This window comes from Oryx dammah, unplaced genomic scaffold (assembly GCF_014754425.2).
Source record: "Oryx dammah isolate SB20612 unplaced genomic scaffold, SCBI_Odam_1.1 HiC_scaffold_25, whole genome shotgun sequence".
In the NCBI taxonomy this organism is placed as follows: Eukaryota; Metazoa; Chordata; class Mammalia; order Artiodactyla; family Bovidae; genus Oryx; species Oryx dammah.
Genome location: NW_024070209.1, coordinates 104,677,570 through 104,692,482, shown reverse-complemented (window position 1 = coordinate 104,692,482; position 14,913 = coordinate 104,677,570). Strand labels below are relative to the sequence as shown.

The window sequence follows — 14,913 nt, the reverse complement described above, 5'->3', positions numbered from 1 at the left end:
GAAGATCCCCTGGAGAAGGGAAAGGCTACCCACTCCAGCATTCTGGCCTGGAGAATTCCATGGACAGTCCATGGGGTCGCAAAGAGTCAGACACAACTGAGTGACTTTCACTTTCAAGAAGATGATGCTAGCTCAGCACTTCGAGATAATTCCTAGTGCTCATAACCTTGACTAAGCATGGACTTGTGAAAGGCACGCTGAGAGCTCTCCCTACTATACCCTTCCTGACGCCTCAGATGCCATCTATCTCATTTGATTACTTTCCCTCCAAGACGGGACGTGATGTGGGGCTCCCTAGGAGACTCACCTGGTAAAGAACCCACCCGTAATGCAGGAGGCTGCCTGAACTACCGGAGATCCGGGTTCAATCCCTGGGTTGGGAAATTCCCCTGGAGAAGGAAATGGCAACCCACTCCAGTATCCTTGCCTGGAAAGTCCCACGGACAGAGGAGCCTGGCAGGGGACAGTCCACGGGGTCGTGAAAGTCAGACACGACTGAGCGACTAAACCACCACTAATATGGGGGGAACGTGACGGCCAGGGAAGGCCCTTTGCACTGAGGGAGAAAACACCACTGTACAGAGATCCTCTTTTTATTGTTTAATATTTCTTTATTTGACTACACCGGGTGTTAGTTGCAGCATGAGAACTCCTAGCTGTGGCACGTGGGATCCAGTTGCCTGACCAGCGTTTGAACCCGAGCTCCCTGCCTTAGAAGAACGGAGTCTTAGCCACTGGGCCGCCAGGGAGGTCCTCTCATCTTTTTTCAATTTCTCCGGCTGTACTGGGTCTTAGTTGAGGCATGTGGGATCTACTTCCCTCACCAGGGACCCAACCCGGGCACTATGTACTGGTAACTCGGAGTCTTAGGCCCAGGATGATCGGGGAAGTCCCGAGATCCCAACTCTCGATCACTGATACTTGGACAAAAGATCTTCGTGAAAGGGAGAAACGAGGAATTAATCACAGAAACCACACCTGAAGGTGGATTCAGGCTGGGGGAGCGCTCACCCCCACCAGGTGCGTCAGTTACTCTAAACAGGAAGAGATCTCTGTCTATATCTCCCACTGGGGAGGTGCCTCTGCTCCCCATCAGGCGGGAGGAAGGAGACTTCCGTCGGCCCCCCACCCCACGCACAGCCCAGTCTGTCAGAGATTGCAGCAGTCCCGCCAATGGGAAGCCTGCACTGGACCCCCGGCGCCCCCCGACTGCCCCTTTTCCCCCTGAAAGTGGGTTCCTCCCATGCTCTCCGTCTGCCACAGTGGAGTCTACACGCGTATTAGAATTCCTCTGTTGTGGTGCATAAACCTACAGGAATGCTTCAGAGCTCGTCTATGCAAAGCCAGGAGTGCTGCCCAAACCAAGGTCAACATTAACTTTAACCCAACAGGTTAAAGAAACGTCTGAACTGTTCTTTCCAGAAAACAATTCTGCAAAGTCATGATGTGGCATGCAATGAGAACACAGCCTAAAACGCAAGCAAAAGCATTAAAGACGCATTCAGTAACTCACGGAAAGGCTATTTTCCTGAATTTTGTGATGCTCGTGGCATTTGTCAATTTTTGACTTATTTTCTCATGATCCAAGAGTACCATAAAATAAATGTATTCGTTATCGTAAAATAGCATTAATTACATTATGTATACATTCATATTATACTGTAAAACCATGTATACATTATCCAAAATATACGTTACACAAAAACGTATTGTGTAACTAATTTTGTTTTTATAATTTCACATATTTCCTTGCATCCTCCCACAAAATATATTTGCTTCAGGCCCCACCTAACCTGCATCCACCCTGGCCCCCACCATCTTTGTATCGCTTGTTAATAACTCCAGAGAAACAGAACTTCAGTTGGCGTGCAAGGTGACCAAAAAAGGCAGGAAAGAGCAACTAACGTCAACGACAGACAGATCGCCGAGGCCACCTTGCCCTGCGTCAACCTCGCGCGCGCACCCTGCCCGCGAGGGGCCCGGCCGCGTCCCCGCCCGCCGGGCCCAAGAAGCCAGGAGCTGGCTCCCGGCTCCTTCCTTCCCGCCCCTCCGCTCCTCCCGGCTTCTCGCACAGAACCCCCACTCGCCTTTCCCCTTCCCCCGCCCAGCGCCCCTCCTCTCGTCCCGGCCCCCACCTGGCGCAGGGCCCCTGCACCGCCTCCCCGGGCTGGGGTCCCCCGCGCCCCACCCCGCCTCCCGTCGCCTCCGCGCCCGCGGCCCCTGCAGCGCCCCCCAGCGGCCCCAGCGGCCCCGGCCCCTGCAGCGCCCCCAGCGGCCCCGGCCCCTGCAGCGCCCCCCAGCGCCCCCAGCGGCCCCGGCCCCTGCAGCGCCCCCCAGCGGCCACGCGTCCGGGCCGCGCCGTCTCCCGCCCCACGTCGCGCACAGCGGGGGCTTGCTTAGACGAGCCGGGCGCGGATTGGCTCCGAGCCGAGGGAAGTACCCGCCCCCCGAGTCGCCGGCCAATGGGAGGAGGGGCGGGCCTGCAGCGGGCGCCGGAAGCGGCCCAGCGACGAGGGGACGTCGCGTCGCCGGGTCTCGAGCAGCTGCTGCGGAGCCGCCGGACGGACCGCCCTCCCTGCCCGCCCCGCCATGGCTGAGAGCGACTGGGACACGGTGACGGTGCTGCGCAAAAAGGGCCCCACGGCCGCCCAGGCCAAGTCCAAGCAGGTGCGGGCGCGGCGCGGGCCTCGGGACCCAGGGGCGGCCGGGGGCGGGCAGTGGGCCCGGCCCGGATCGGGCACCGGGTGGGCACGGAGAGAGGGGCCCGGGGGCGGGCCGGGGGCGTCTTGGCGGTTTCGGGCAGTGACGTAGGCCCGCGGGACACGGACTGCGGGGCCCGGGCGGAGGAGGGGAGCGGGCCGAGGCTGTCAGCGAGGACGGTCAGTGGCGGGCCCTGGGAAGCGATCGGACGCGGGCAGGGGTGGCGGGCACCACCGCCCCGGCGTGTTCTTCCCCCGTCCGTCGGCTGCCCGGTGCCCGGCCAGTCCGGGGCCGTCCGCGGAGCCCACTGAAGCACACTGCCGGCTGAAGGGAGTCCCTGGCCCCGGGCTGAGTGGCCTAGGACTCAGCATGCTGGTGGCCCTGGTGGCCCCATCTTGCCAGAGTAGCCGGCATGCCCTGAGGGGCGCTTGGGGCAGACGGTTCTCCGGGAATCCATCGGGTTCCCCTGTGAGTCGCTGTAAGGGAAGTGGGGAAGGGCAGCTCAGTCTCCAGCCCCACTCGGTTCTACTCTCGGCAGCCTTGGGCTGGCCTTAGTTAGACACACGGTGCCAGGTCTGGGCCACGGCTGGCTTTGGCCCTGCTGACTAGCCTTCATCGACCTGCCCAGGACCTTTCAAAACCAAGTTCACTCTCTCTCTTTTTTTTTTTTCCAAAGGAACCTTAATAGCCACAAGCTAGGAATCATGTGAACAGCTCTAGAAAACGTTTGTGAACATGTCACACTTAGAATGCCCCACAGCCCGGTCTCTAAGGTGTCAGAGACTTTAAGAAAGACGTTACATTCGTGCTCTGCCCTGTGGATCAAGGGGCAGCGCTATCTTTGCCAGCGTTTGGGGCGAGGGCTACAGACTTTGTGTGATGTGCTGTATTTTATTAGGAGCCAGTTTGGCTGAGGAAGGCCAAACCAGTCCCTCATTTGACCTTCCTTCTGGCTTTTGCAGGAGAGTCTCGTAGAGAAGTCTATTTCAAGTGTGGGTTTCTAAGAGGACCCACTTGCCCGTCTTTTTCAACAGTAAAGTCATGAGCTCTTTCTGTTTTCTTGAGCAGAAGTTTATTGAGAGTTGCCTGGACAGTGGGACGTAGAGGGATTTGTATGACAAAGCTTTGGCTTAAACCCAGCATTTGCTTGTTGGTCCTTAAAAAAACATCAGGTACTAGGCATGTAGCAGGGCGCTTCAGGGCGTGAGTTCAGAGCCTGGCTGCCAGGGCTCGAAAGCATGAGGCATTATCAGTTGGCTGACAGTAGCCTAAACTGCGGAGAAGACAATGGCAGCCCACTCCAGTCCTCTTGCCTGGAAAATCCCATGGACGGAGGAGCCTGGTGGGCTGCAGTCCATGGGGTCGCTAAGAGTCAGACCTGACTGAGCGACTTCACTTTCATGCATTGGAGAGGGAAATGGCAACCCACTCCAGTGTTCTTGCCTGGAGAATCCCAGGGACGGGGGAGCCTGGTGGGCTGCCTGCCATCTGTGGGGTCGCACAGAGTCGGACACGACTGAAGCAACTTAGCAGCAGCAGCAGCAGCAGCCTAAATTGGTGTTGGCCAGGTACCGGAAAGCTAATTTCGACCAAAAACCACTTTCTAATTTTCTAGGCCATCTTAGCAGCTCAGAGACGAGGAGAAGATGTGGAGACTTCTAAGAAATGTAGGTGCTCATGTGTCCACTTGAGGGGCCGGGGAGTGTCCGGCTTCCCTGGGTGTTAGGGTGGCTGCAGGGCTGGGGGGTGTGAGGGTCCTCTTGGAGCAGCGGTGGTTGGCATGAGTCAGGGGGTTCCTCCCACCCACTTCCTGTCGCTGGGAGTCCTGGGCTCAGTGCTCCTAGGTCTGTGGGGTGTCCCCACTTTGGGTGGCCTGGCTGAGCCTGTCTTCCAGGCTCAGGGCGCCTGTGGGGCCGGGTTCCATTCCGAACCGGCTCACCTGTGGGATTGTTGCCTTGCATGGTCCAGGGGCCGCTGGCCAGAACAAGCAGCACTCGATCACCAAGAACACAGCTAAGCTGGACCGGGAGACCGAGGAGCTACACCATGACCGGGTGACCCTGGAGGTCGGCAAGGTGATCCAGCAGGGCCGGCAGAGCAAGGGGCTGACGCAGAAGGACCTGGCCACGGTAAGCATGCGGGCCCTCCAGGCCGCGGCCAGGCAGGCGGGGTGTGGGTCCTGCTCGCCCAGTGACTTGGGGCTTCAGTTTGCTCTGGCCCTGGGAACCCTGAGACCTCTGAGGGGCCGTACGAGTTAGCTGTGACTTGGCAAGCTGCATCTGCTCCGGCCCTGGGCCCGCACGTGGCCGCGCGGAGCCTGAGGCCCTCCCCTGGCTGTGTCCATCTCCCACCACCGCCTGGAGCTGACGGGCAAACACAACGTTCTCCCTAGAAAATCAACGAGAAGCCGCAAGTCATTGCGGACTACGAGAGTGGCCGGGCCATTCCCAACAACCAGGTTCTGGGCAAGATCGAGAGAGCCATTGGTAAGTGTCCTGCTGACCTCTGCTGCCTGGCCAGGCGCAGGGTGGCCACCCCTCCTGGCTGCAGTTGGTGAGGAGGGTGCGGGAAGGCCCCGAGGAATGCCGGGGCCCAGCATTGGCAGCAGCGTGGCTCGGAGCGGAAGCCTGGTCCTGGGAGGGGCCGTCCTCTCCCCTCGAGGAGGGGCAGGCACATGCTGTTTAGAATCAGACGTGAGAACTAGTCCTGGGGTGGGTGAGAGCCCAGGGCCGGGATGGCGCTCCCTGCCCCCTCCAGAGGAAGGCAGCCAGGGCCCCAGGCACAGTGGGGGCGCTGCCCTCTGCGAGGTGGTGGGTTCGGAGGCTGAGGAGCTGCCCCGTGCCTTGAAGTCCAGAGTGGGAGCTGCAGTGGTCAGTGGCGGCTGCTGGCTCTTTCAGGCCTGAAGCTCCGGGGAAAGGACGTTGGGAAGCCGATCGAGAAGGGGCCAAGGGCAAAATGAGCATAAAGCCTCGAAGTCAGTGCGTCCCGGCTGATCTCGTCCGGCTGGTCCCCTCGACCACCGGCGCCAGCACGGCTCTCTCCATGCGGCCGAGCGGAACACGGGCAGGAGCCCCACCCGGGAACCCCTCTCCTCGTACCTGCTGTCTGACTAACAAACAAAGCCTTGCAAAGTGTCTGCTTCTGATCTTTTCCTCCCTGCCCCCCGCCCTCAGTGGGGTGCGAACACTGCCTTCCTCTCCCCCGGGCTCCATCCTGCTGCGGGGATGGCTCCCGGGAGCTGGCGGGGGGTGGGCGGTCACCGTCTGGGAGAGGAGCTGTAAGTCCAGCCTGGCTCGTAGAGAAGCTAATAAAGTTTGTGCCCTTCCTGCTGGTGGTGGATCCTTGCCCCCCACTCTCCGCTCTCACGCCTGCAGTGCCCCCTCCCTCCGGCCCCCAGTGCGGCAAAGCGCTGTCTTCATGAGGCGCTGCCGGGGAACCTGAGGGGCTGGGACGGTTCCTCTGCAGGCTGTCTCGCGTCCCCTCTGCTGGACGGTTAGTGGGCATTGGTCAGCCTCTGGGCATCAGACCCTGGTGCCCCTAGTGCCAACTCCCCAGTCACGTCCTTGCGCTCGGGTGGCAAGGTGGCGCCACCTGGGCTGGCGGGGGCACCTGGCTGTGCAGGGGTGGCTGTCGTGCCCTCCAGGACAGCCAAGCCTGGGGTCCTCCGCAGACTTGGGTGGGTGGTGTCTGAATCTCCTGTGTGTAAGATCAGACCGGGGACTGTCCCTGGGTTAGAAAGACTCTGCTCCGTTTTATTACGTGAGGGTGGCTTGTGGGTAGGGATTTTGACCGGGGAAGGGTGGACTTGGGGGCCTTTGGGACTCTGGACAGATTAGAGCACCCCCCCGCCAGTCCAGCTCCGTGCCCCCGTGGACCCTGACGAGTGTCTGCTACTGTCTGTTGCCTGAGCCTGTGGGGTTTTCCCTCCTTCATCAGATACGGAATCACCCAGTGAGGTGGGGCCCTGCGGGGGGTCCCTCTGGCCTGGGCTGGGGCCCCACTGCACCTGCCTCCAGGTGCCTCGGCCCATGGCTGTCTCCTGAGCCGCTGAGGCCCACGGGAGGGGCCCCCAAGCATGTCCTCTCAGGTAGGTTGGATCGGGTCTGGGGAACTGCCCTTCTTGCTGACGGGCAGACCCCTGCCGGCAGGGTGGTGTCCCTTGTGGGCTGGGGCATTTATTGCTGGGGTAAGGACTGCACTTGGGTCTGTGGGTACAGCCCTTGTGAGGGTGATGGACGCAGGGTCTCAATGTATTGGGGGGCGGTGGGTGTTGGTCCCTGGGCCAGGGTCCCGGTGGTGGGTGAGCTCGTGTGAGGGGCTGACGTCTTCTCTGGGTGGTCTACTGGTCGTCGGTGACTGATGCTGGCAGGGTGACGCGGTCCTAGGGGGAAGGGGAGGAGCTTAGCGACCCCTGGGGCCCCCATGCACCATCAGGCCCGACACACAGCGACCCCCGGCTCCTGCCCTCCACCCCCACCCAGGGCTCCTACCGCACTGAAGAGAATGTTGTCGAAGCCGGGGGCCACAGCGTCCACCTCGCCCCGGGAGGGGCAGCCCCCCTTCTGCAGCCAGCGCCGGCCTGCGACGCCCAGCAGCAGCAGCACGAGGAGGAGGAGGGCGCCACCGACTGCGGCCAGCACCGCTGGGGCCGCCGCCCCGCCCCCTGTGGGCCGCAGGGCACGTGACCCGGAATCCCAGTCTCATCTCAGCCCCACCCAGGCTCGAGGAGGGTGCCTGGCATGGCCGTCCCCATGGCCTGGGGTTTCCCGGTCCCCTCTGAAGTCACCGGTCACGGGCTGAGGCTGGGCCCTGGCGGGCAGGGGGCTGCAGACCCAGGGGTCGTGGCGCCAGGCTGGACGCCCCCTTATTGTGAGGTCAGCCACCGGCACGTGCCTCAGCAGGAGGGCCCCACGGTCTCGGCCTGACTGGGAGCTGGCGCCTCGTGGGCAGGGGCCGGGGCACCCCGCTCCCGGGGGCCTGGGGACCCAGGACGGCTCGGCCCTGGGCTGGGGCCCTGCAGCTAGGGCAGCGGGCCTGTGGCTCTCCTGGTCCCTCAGGCGAGGGCGTGATCCCCCCACCCCCGCCCTTGGGGCCGGCAGAGGCCCTGCCCTGGAGCAGAGCCGGCCCGCTGGGCAGGGCTTACCCTGGCTGGGTGTGGGCAGCTGGCACCGCTGCCCAGCCAGATACTCAACGTCGTCCAGGGCGATGGGCCCCAAGGCCGGCTGGCCGCCCAGCGTGGCTTCAAACATAATCTGACGGGAGGGAGAGGAGGCTGTGTGGGCCGGGGAGGGGGCCAGAGCTGCCCGAAGGCTCCCGGGTCGGCGCGCCCACCTCACCTGGAACTCTGCGGCGCTGACCACGTCCACCTGGCCCTCCAGCCACTGGTGCCGGCGGCGCCCACCCACGCCCCACACGGCCAGCTGCCCCTGCGCACTGCTCAGGACGACCCTCAGCTCGCCCTGGTCTAGGAGCAGGGTGTCAGGATGGTCAGGCAGAGTGGGGCAGCCCCCGTGCCCCCCGCCCCACCCCGGGGCCCTGGCCCACTCACAGAAGTGCTCAGGGAAGCCCATGTGGTACCAGAACCGCAGGCAAGAGGCCGCGGTGGGGGGCAGAGGCTGGCTGATGAGCCCGGCCGCTCGGCCCCCCGGGCCCAGCACACTGGTCTCAAAGAGGGCAAAGTGGCCTGGGAATGAGAAGGGGGCTGCCTAGCAGACCTGATGGAGCTGGCCCCCCGACCTGCGGCCTCCGACCCCGCTGGGCGCCGGGCAGGCCAGGCTGGGGTGAGGCGTGCGTGGCTCTGGGGCCCCTTCCCACCTCGGACCCACCTGCCTCTGTGCCCAAGGTGTGGTCCACGGGGGGCTGCGGGTAGCGGGAGGGCGAGGCTCCGCTGCTCCAGTCCCAGCTGTACCCGCCCAGGCCGGGCCGGGGCACGTGGGTCCAGCCACACAGACCAGCCTCGAAGTCACAGGAAGCTGCAGGGGGCTGGCTGTGAGGGTGCTGCCCCGCGCCCTCCACCCCTGGGGCACCACTGCCGTGGGGCGTGGCAGTCAGGCCAGGCGTTGTAGGGTGGCAGGGAGCTGGGCCCACCAGGAGCCGGGCCATGGACGCCCACCTGGGAGGGGGCAGGGCCCGTCCTGGAGGAGCAGGTCGTCCAGAGCCATGTAGGAGCGCTCCACACCAGCGGCCACCGCCTCGAACACCACCTGGGGGGCACCGGGCAGAGGTTGTGCCTGCTGTGCCCTGGACAGCCCTTGGGGTGAGGAGGGCCCCCGCTCCGCTTACCCTCCAGGCCTGCCCGGCCTGCAGGTCCACGCTACCCAGGCGCCAGGTGGCCCCTCCACGGGAGCTGACGCTGAATACTTGCTGCCTGCCGGCCTCCTCCACGTGGACCCTCAGAGTGCCTGCCGCCGAGCAGCTAGCCCCGTCAGTGCGGCGGGGGCTGCCAGCTCGGGCCCTGCGGTGGCGGGGGGGCTCCCAAGGGCCTCCTGAGGGGACCCCACGGCCCCGGCTCCCAGCAACCCCTCACCTGGGTTCCGGGGGCTCAGGTGGTACCAGAAGGTCAGGCACGTGGGCTGCCCCAGGGGCCGCTGCTCCTCCGAGGTCAGCAAGGCCGTGTGGCCACGGGGCAGGGCCTGCGGGCTCGTGTCCACGGCCATGTAGTGCCCTGGGGGGTGGCAGGGTCAGCCCGCCGGCCGCCACCCCGCTCTCCCCGCCCCACCTGTCTGCCCACTGCCCCACCCCAGCGGGCACCCTGAGCTGTCTCCGTGGTGTGGTCAGCATGGGGGCCCCACGAGGCGTTGGCCTGGCGTGTCCAGAGGCCCCGGCCCCCCACGGAGAAGCCACAGGCCGAGTCCTCGAAGGAGCAGCGCCTGGGGGCCCAGCAGGGCCCGGGTCGCAGGGTCACGTCGTCCAGCGCCATGCTGCCGTGGTACCCGTCCCGGAGGCCCTCAAACAGCAGCTGGGGGGCAGAGAGGGGTTAGTGGCTGGCCTCGCCTCACCCACCGCGCCCACGCCCTGGGCCTCACCTGGTACTTGGCGCCCGCGTCCGGCTGGTGGTGGAGGGTGGCCCAGGCTTCGTGCCAGCGGTTGCCATGGGTGCCAGACCGCGACCACAAGTGAGTTTCTGCCTCCCCTTCTCGCCTCATCGCCAGGCGCAGGGTCCCTAGAGGCAGGGGGTTGAGAGGGGACGAGGCCTTAACCCCTGCCTCTCATCCACTCCCAGGACCCCTGAGGGAGCAAGAGGCAGGACTCGGGGCCCCTGTGAGGCTTCCCTGAGGCCCTGCCCAGCTGCGGACCTCACCGATTTGGGGCCCGAAGAGGTGGAACCAGAAGGAGAGGCACTCCTGAGGGGCTGAGGGCGCCCGGGGCTGAGTGAGCAGGTGGGCAGCAGGGCCCCGGGCTGGGGGATCCGTGGGGTCCAGGAGCATGAAGTGGCCTGTGGGGGCACAAGGGGCTGGGTTGCGGGGCCCCAGGCTGCAGGGGCTCAGCCCTGCACTCCCCTCTGCCCCTGGGAGTTGAGGTCTAGCAGCCGCCCCCCGGGCACCCCGCCTTACCTTGGCCCGTGGTGTGGTCGTACCTTGGGCCACGGCTCTCCACCCGGTGCCAGTGGGCATCTGTGAGGTGGCCGGTGTGCCAGCCGCAGGCCCCCCGCTCAAAGTTACAGGAGACCTCTGGGGGCGGGCAGAGGCGGGTCAGCACCCCCGACACCCCTCCCGAGTACCGAGAGGCTGGGGGAGACTGGCTCCTGGAGGGGGGCTCCTGGGGGCCCCTGGAGGAGGCCTGGGTGGGGAGCCAAGCACCCGGGGGAAGCACCTGAGTCTTCCTCAGTGGCTGCTGTGGGGCTGCAGCCCATCAGGGTCACGTCGTCCACCCCTGCGCCCTGCTGCCCGGGGCCGTCCACGTCCACCAGCCCGACCAACTCCAGCTTCATGGGGCACGAGGGAGGAGGCTGTCAGCCAGGGCTGGCCTCTCGGGGGCCCCTCTCCGCCCCAGGCCGCTCTCCTCACCCGGAACGGCCGGCGGCGAGCCCCGAGAAGGACCCTGTCCACCTTCCAGCCCCCAGCAGTGCTGCCCAGGGCCTGCCACACCAGCTCGCGGCGGCTGCCCTCCACCACGACCAGCTCCAGGAAGCCTGGCGAGGGGTCACTGTGGGCGGCCCGTCCTGCCCCTGTCCCTCGCCCGGGGGCTCTGACTCCCCACCCCAGGACGGGGCAGAGGGTGCAAAGCGATGGTGGTACCTTGGGAATGACTCTGAAGATAGTAAACCAGGCGGAGCTCGCAGCGGGGGCCCGAGGGGCCGAGGGTGGGTGTGAGCACCCGGGCCTCCTCAGCCAGCTGCCCCCAGGCCCTCTGCACGGCCAGGAAGTGCCCTGGGGAGAGCAGGCCTCAGAGCCGGTTCCTCCCAGGGACCCCGACCCAGCGCCCTCCCTAGGGAGAGGGCGCAGCTGGAAGGCAGGCCTCAGGCCATCCCGGGCGAGCCTCACCAGCAGCCCCGCTGGCATCCAGGCCGGGCCCCCCTCTGTCCAGGGCCGGGAGGCGCACCCACTGCAGCCGCCCCACACTGGCGTCTTCCCAGCCCCCGCCTGAGGGTGACTCGAAGTCTGTGGTGCCTGCAAGAGCAGGGGGCACGGATGGGCCTGAGGCCTCGCCAGCCACTCCCAGAGGGGAGGCTGGGGGAAGGGAGGGGAGGCCCCTGGCCCGCTCACCGCACTGCTGCTCATCCTCGGCCCCTGGGCACTGCTGCTGGAAGTCACACAGCTGCTCGGGGGGGACACACAGGTCCCCACAGAAAAAGTGTCCGGGCTCGCAGAAGCTCTGAGGCCGCAGGCTGGATGGCTGGGGCCAGGGGCCTGGGGCCCAGCACCCTGGAGGTGGACTGGCCAGCTCTGTGGGCCGGCGCGGGGGTCAGGTGGGCTGGCAGGGGCTGTGCTTCCCCCGGGGTGGGACGGGGGTGGGGGGGCGCCCAGCAGGCTCACCTGGGACTGGCTTGCAATGGTCAGACAGGATGAGGTCGTCCAGGCCCACGACGCCCCCTGGGCCGGTCTGCCCAGCCAAGAGGATCTGGGGACAGACGGGGTCGGGGGCGCCCCAGCACCCTGCTGTGATCCCCAGGCCGGTCTGCCCCCGAATCCTCTCCCCAGAATCCACACCTCATCCTTGGCTCTTGCTGGACACCCAGCCCTTCAGGGGGCATCTCTGCAGGGAGCCCTCCCGTCCTCTGGCCTGCCCTCCTCCTGAGACGGTGGAGGGGCCCACATGGGGCTCCCTGAGGGGCCCCGGCCCTCCCCGCACGATGCTGCCCTCGCCAGCCTCACCCGAAAGGGGTGCCTGCTCTGGATGTCAACACGGTCTCGGACCCAGGCTGCCCCCAGCTCCCCGTGGCGCCTGCGCAGCAGGATGGGGGTCTGGGGGGCCGCAGGGCTCGCCGTCTGCAGGAACACCTGGAGGCAGCCGGCCTCTGACCCGTGCAGGTAGTGATAGAAGACGAGCTGGGAGGGGCCGAGCACAGTCAGCAGAGAGCCGCAGGGCCGGGGCAGGCAGGGCTGGGGCAGGCAGGGCCGTGCCCTGCGACTCCCACCCACTCACCGAGCAGTTGTGGGGGGCTGAGGCTTGGAACTTGGGGCTGGAGAGGACCGCTGGGGCGCTGGGCTCGGCCATGGACGCGAGGAAGGAGCCTGGGGAGATGGCAGGCGTGGGCTGGGGCGGCTGGTGGGGCGGGGGTCCGGGGCGGGGCAGGGGTCCCTGGGGCCTCACCCTGTGCGCTGTTCCACGTATGGTCACCGCGTGGCCAGGCGGGGAGCCCGGGGCCGCCGGCACTGTGGTTCCGGGTCCAGCCCTCTGAGTGGTTCCACAGGCCGAGGCCCATCTCAAAATCGGTGGCTACATAGTGTCCTGGGGGGCGAGGGGGCTCCGGCTGTTGCGCGGGGCCTCCTGCCTGGCCCCCCCGCCGCCCAGGCCTGTGCTCAGGGCCCCAGCTCCGGCGGACATCAGCTGTCTCAGCCCCCAAGGGATGGTGCCAAAGGCCAGCCCCCCGTCCCACTCACCGCAGAGGGCCGCGTCCTCGTCCGAGCGGTCCCCACAGTCGTCCTCCCCGTCGCACAGCTGGCGGTGCTCCACACAAGCCTCGTTCCGGCAGTGGTGGTGCCCCAAGGGGCAGCGCGCCTGGGAGGCTGGGGGCAGGGTTAACCCATCACCTGCCCCAAGTTCCTGGGCGGGGCCACTGACCAGGGCCCCCTGCTGACCCCCTCCCCGCTCCAGGAGTGGGCCCATAGCCGGGGGACCTTACTGGGCAGCCCGCAGCGCCAGAAGGCCACGTCGTCCAAGGCCACGGCGCCCCTGTGGGTGGCATTTCGTGTGGCAGAGAAGGTCACCTGGAGAGAGTGAGGTCCCTAAGTCAGGGCCCAGACCCTCCCCGCCGTCCCCACTGTCCAGAGGGCCCATCTCACCCTGAAGGCGCCCTGGATGCGGCCAGTGGGCACCACCAGCTCCTGCCAGTCTGGGCCCCAGGGCCCTGTGCTCCGCCACAGGGTCAGCGTCTCTGCACCATGGGTCAGCTCCAGCCGCAGCTCAGCCACATCTGCAGTGAGCGGTCCGGGGGCAGCTCAGGCCCCAGGCCTCCCCCAGGCCCGTGGCTGTGCCCACCCCAGGACCCCTGCCCACCCTGGGGGCGCCTTCCCATCTCTGCGCCCCTCGTCTCAGGCCACCTGGCTTGGGTCGCAGGGTACGGGGTGCGCACCTCCTGAGGCCGCGTGGTACCAGAGCCTGAGCTCGCAGGTGGGGGCAGCCTCGTGCAGGACAGAGGAGCGCAGGGCCGCAGTGGCCGTCTCCCTCCCGCGGTGTGTGCCGACTGCCACGTACCAGCCTGGTCAGCCGAGAGGTCAGGAGACGGGGCGGGAGGCACAGGGGGCTGGGGACAGCGTGGAGCCCCGCCCGGGCCTCACCGAGGTCAGTACCCAGAGTGTGGTCCACGCGCAGCCGCGGCCCCTGCGGCGAGGCCCCTGCGCGGTCTCGGAGCCAGCGGTAGCCGGCGGTGCTGATGTCCTGCCAGCCGCAGGAGTCCCGCTCGAAGTCACAGGTGAAGGGGGTGCCCGGGCTGGGCGAGACCCCGTGGTAACCTGAGAGGGCAGGGGGTCAGGCGGGGCGGCTGCGAGGGCGGGCCCCGCTGCTGCCCCCTGGCCCCGGCTCACCGCACTGCGCCTCGTCGGGGCAGCCTCTGCAGTCACACACAAAGTTGCACACGGCCTCCCGGGGGGCCCTGCAGTGGTTGGGGACCCAGGCCCAGCCGGGGGACCCTGCTGCCAGCAGAGACAGCCAGGTGGCCAGGGGTAGGGAGGCCCCGCTGTTCCCCAGCCCAGAGACCCCTAAGAGTCGGGCGTCCTGGGACATTTGGGCACCGGGCCAAGAAGCTATGCAGGGAGGGGGCCAGAAACCCACGGAGAACTGCCCCCGGGGGTCCCTGTCAGGGCCCAGGAGGGCATGTCCGGCCCTGGAGAGGCTGGCTGTCAGGATGGGGTGCCTGGGTGTGCGAGGGGCCAAGCATCCCCGACGCGGGTCCCTCCCCGGGCAGGACCGGAGCCCAGCGCGACTCAGGAGGGGCTGCGGCCCAGGCCCCCGAGCCTGCACCCAGCGCGGGCTGGACTTGGATCCCTACCCCAGCGAGGCCGTCCCCAGGCCCACGTCCCTCCTTCCCTGCAGACCCAGCAGCCAGGCCCCCGGACATTCCTGCTTCAGGAGCCGGGCGCGGCGACTCACCCAGGAGCATGACCACTGCGGGCAGAATGTGGCCGCACAGCGGCATGGTCAGGCCCAAGGCAGAGGCCTGGGGTGCTGTGTGCCCTGGCCAGCCTGGTGGGGACTCTGCCTGGCTGTCAGCCCGAGGTGCCACAGGCCGACTCTGCTCTGACCGCGGGCCTGGCTCAGCCCTTTCTGTATCTGCAGCGGGCCTGGCTCAGCCCTTGTATCTGCACCGCTGGCCCCATCCCGTGCTGACAAGGATGATCACCTGGCTGTAAGTGCATCCAGGAGGAGAGGCCCCAGCCCGGGGGGCTCCCACCTGCCTGGCCTCCTTTAGGCCAAAGGTCGGGCCTCAGCCGTGGTGCCCGCTGCTGCCCAGCCGTCTGGTGGAGGCCCCGCTGGAGACAGCGCCGAGTGGCACAGGCCTCAGCTGCTCCTCCTGGGGGCCCTGGTCCTGCAGAGTTCAACTCAGCTGGGCAG

At 66.6% G+C, this 14,913-nt stretch overlaps 2 protein-coding genes across 2 annotated transcripts; one reads left to right on the top strand and one right to left on the bottom strand.

The window, feature by feature from the left end:
- The first annotated feature begins 2,477 nt into the window (after positions 1 to 2,477).
- EDF1 (endothelial differentiation related factor 1) lies at positions 2,478 to 6,026 on the top strand. Its single transcript, XM_040225628.1, has 5 exons — positions 2,478 to 2,667; positions 4,316 to 4,367; positions 4,669 to 4,829; positions 5,093 to 5,186; positions 5,598 to 6,026. Exons 1-5 carry the CDS (start codon positions 2,590 to 2,592, stop codon positions 5,657 to 5,659), a joined length of 447 nt encoding a protein of 148 aa, XP_040081562.1. The 5' UTR covers positions 2,478 to 2,589; the 3' UTR covers positions 5,660 to 6,026.
- A 771-nt stretch (positions 6,027 to 6,797) lies between these two features.
- On the bottom strand, positions 6,798 to 14,300 carry MAMDC4 (MAM domain containing 4). Its single transcript, XM_040225640.1, has 25 exons — positions 13,887 to 14,300; positions 13,641 to 13,814; positions 13,436 to 13,561; positions 13,146 to 13,276; positions 12,986 to 13,070; positions 12,744 to 12,869; positions 12,454 to 12,591; positions 12,286 to 12,374; positions 12,015 to 12,188; positions 11,676 to 11,760; positions 11,406 to 11,585; positions 11,184 to 11,309; positions 10,938 to 11,069; positions 10,254 to 10,370; positions 10,001 to 10,135; positions 9,726 to 9,862; positions 9,451 to 9,658; positions 9,227 to 9,364; positions 8,983 to 9,101; positions 8,813 to 8,903; positions 8,526 to 8,672; positions 8,037 to 8,383; positions 7,844 to 7,952; positions 7,191 to 7,363; positions 6,798 to 7,081 (listed from the first exon to the last, which is right to left on the bottom strand). Exons 1-25 carry the CDS (start codon positions 14,083 to 14,085, stop codon positions 7,040 to 7,042), a joined length of 3,528 nt encoding a protein of 1,175 aa, XP_040081574.1. The 5' UTR covers positions 14,086 to 14,300; the 3' UTR covers positions 6,798 to 7,039.
- Between the last annotated feature and the right edge of the window lie 613 nt (positions 14,301 to 14,913).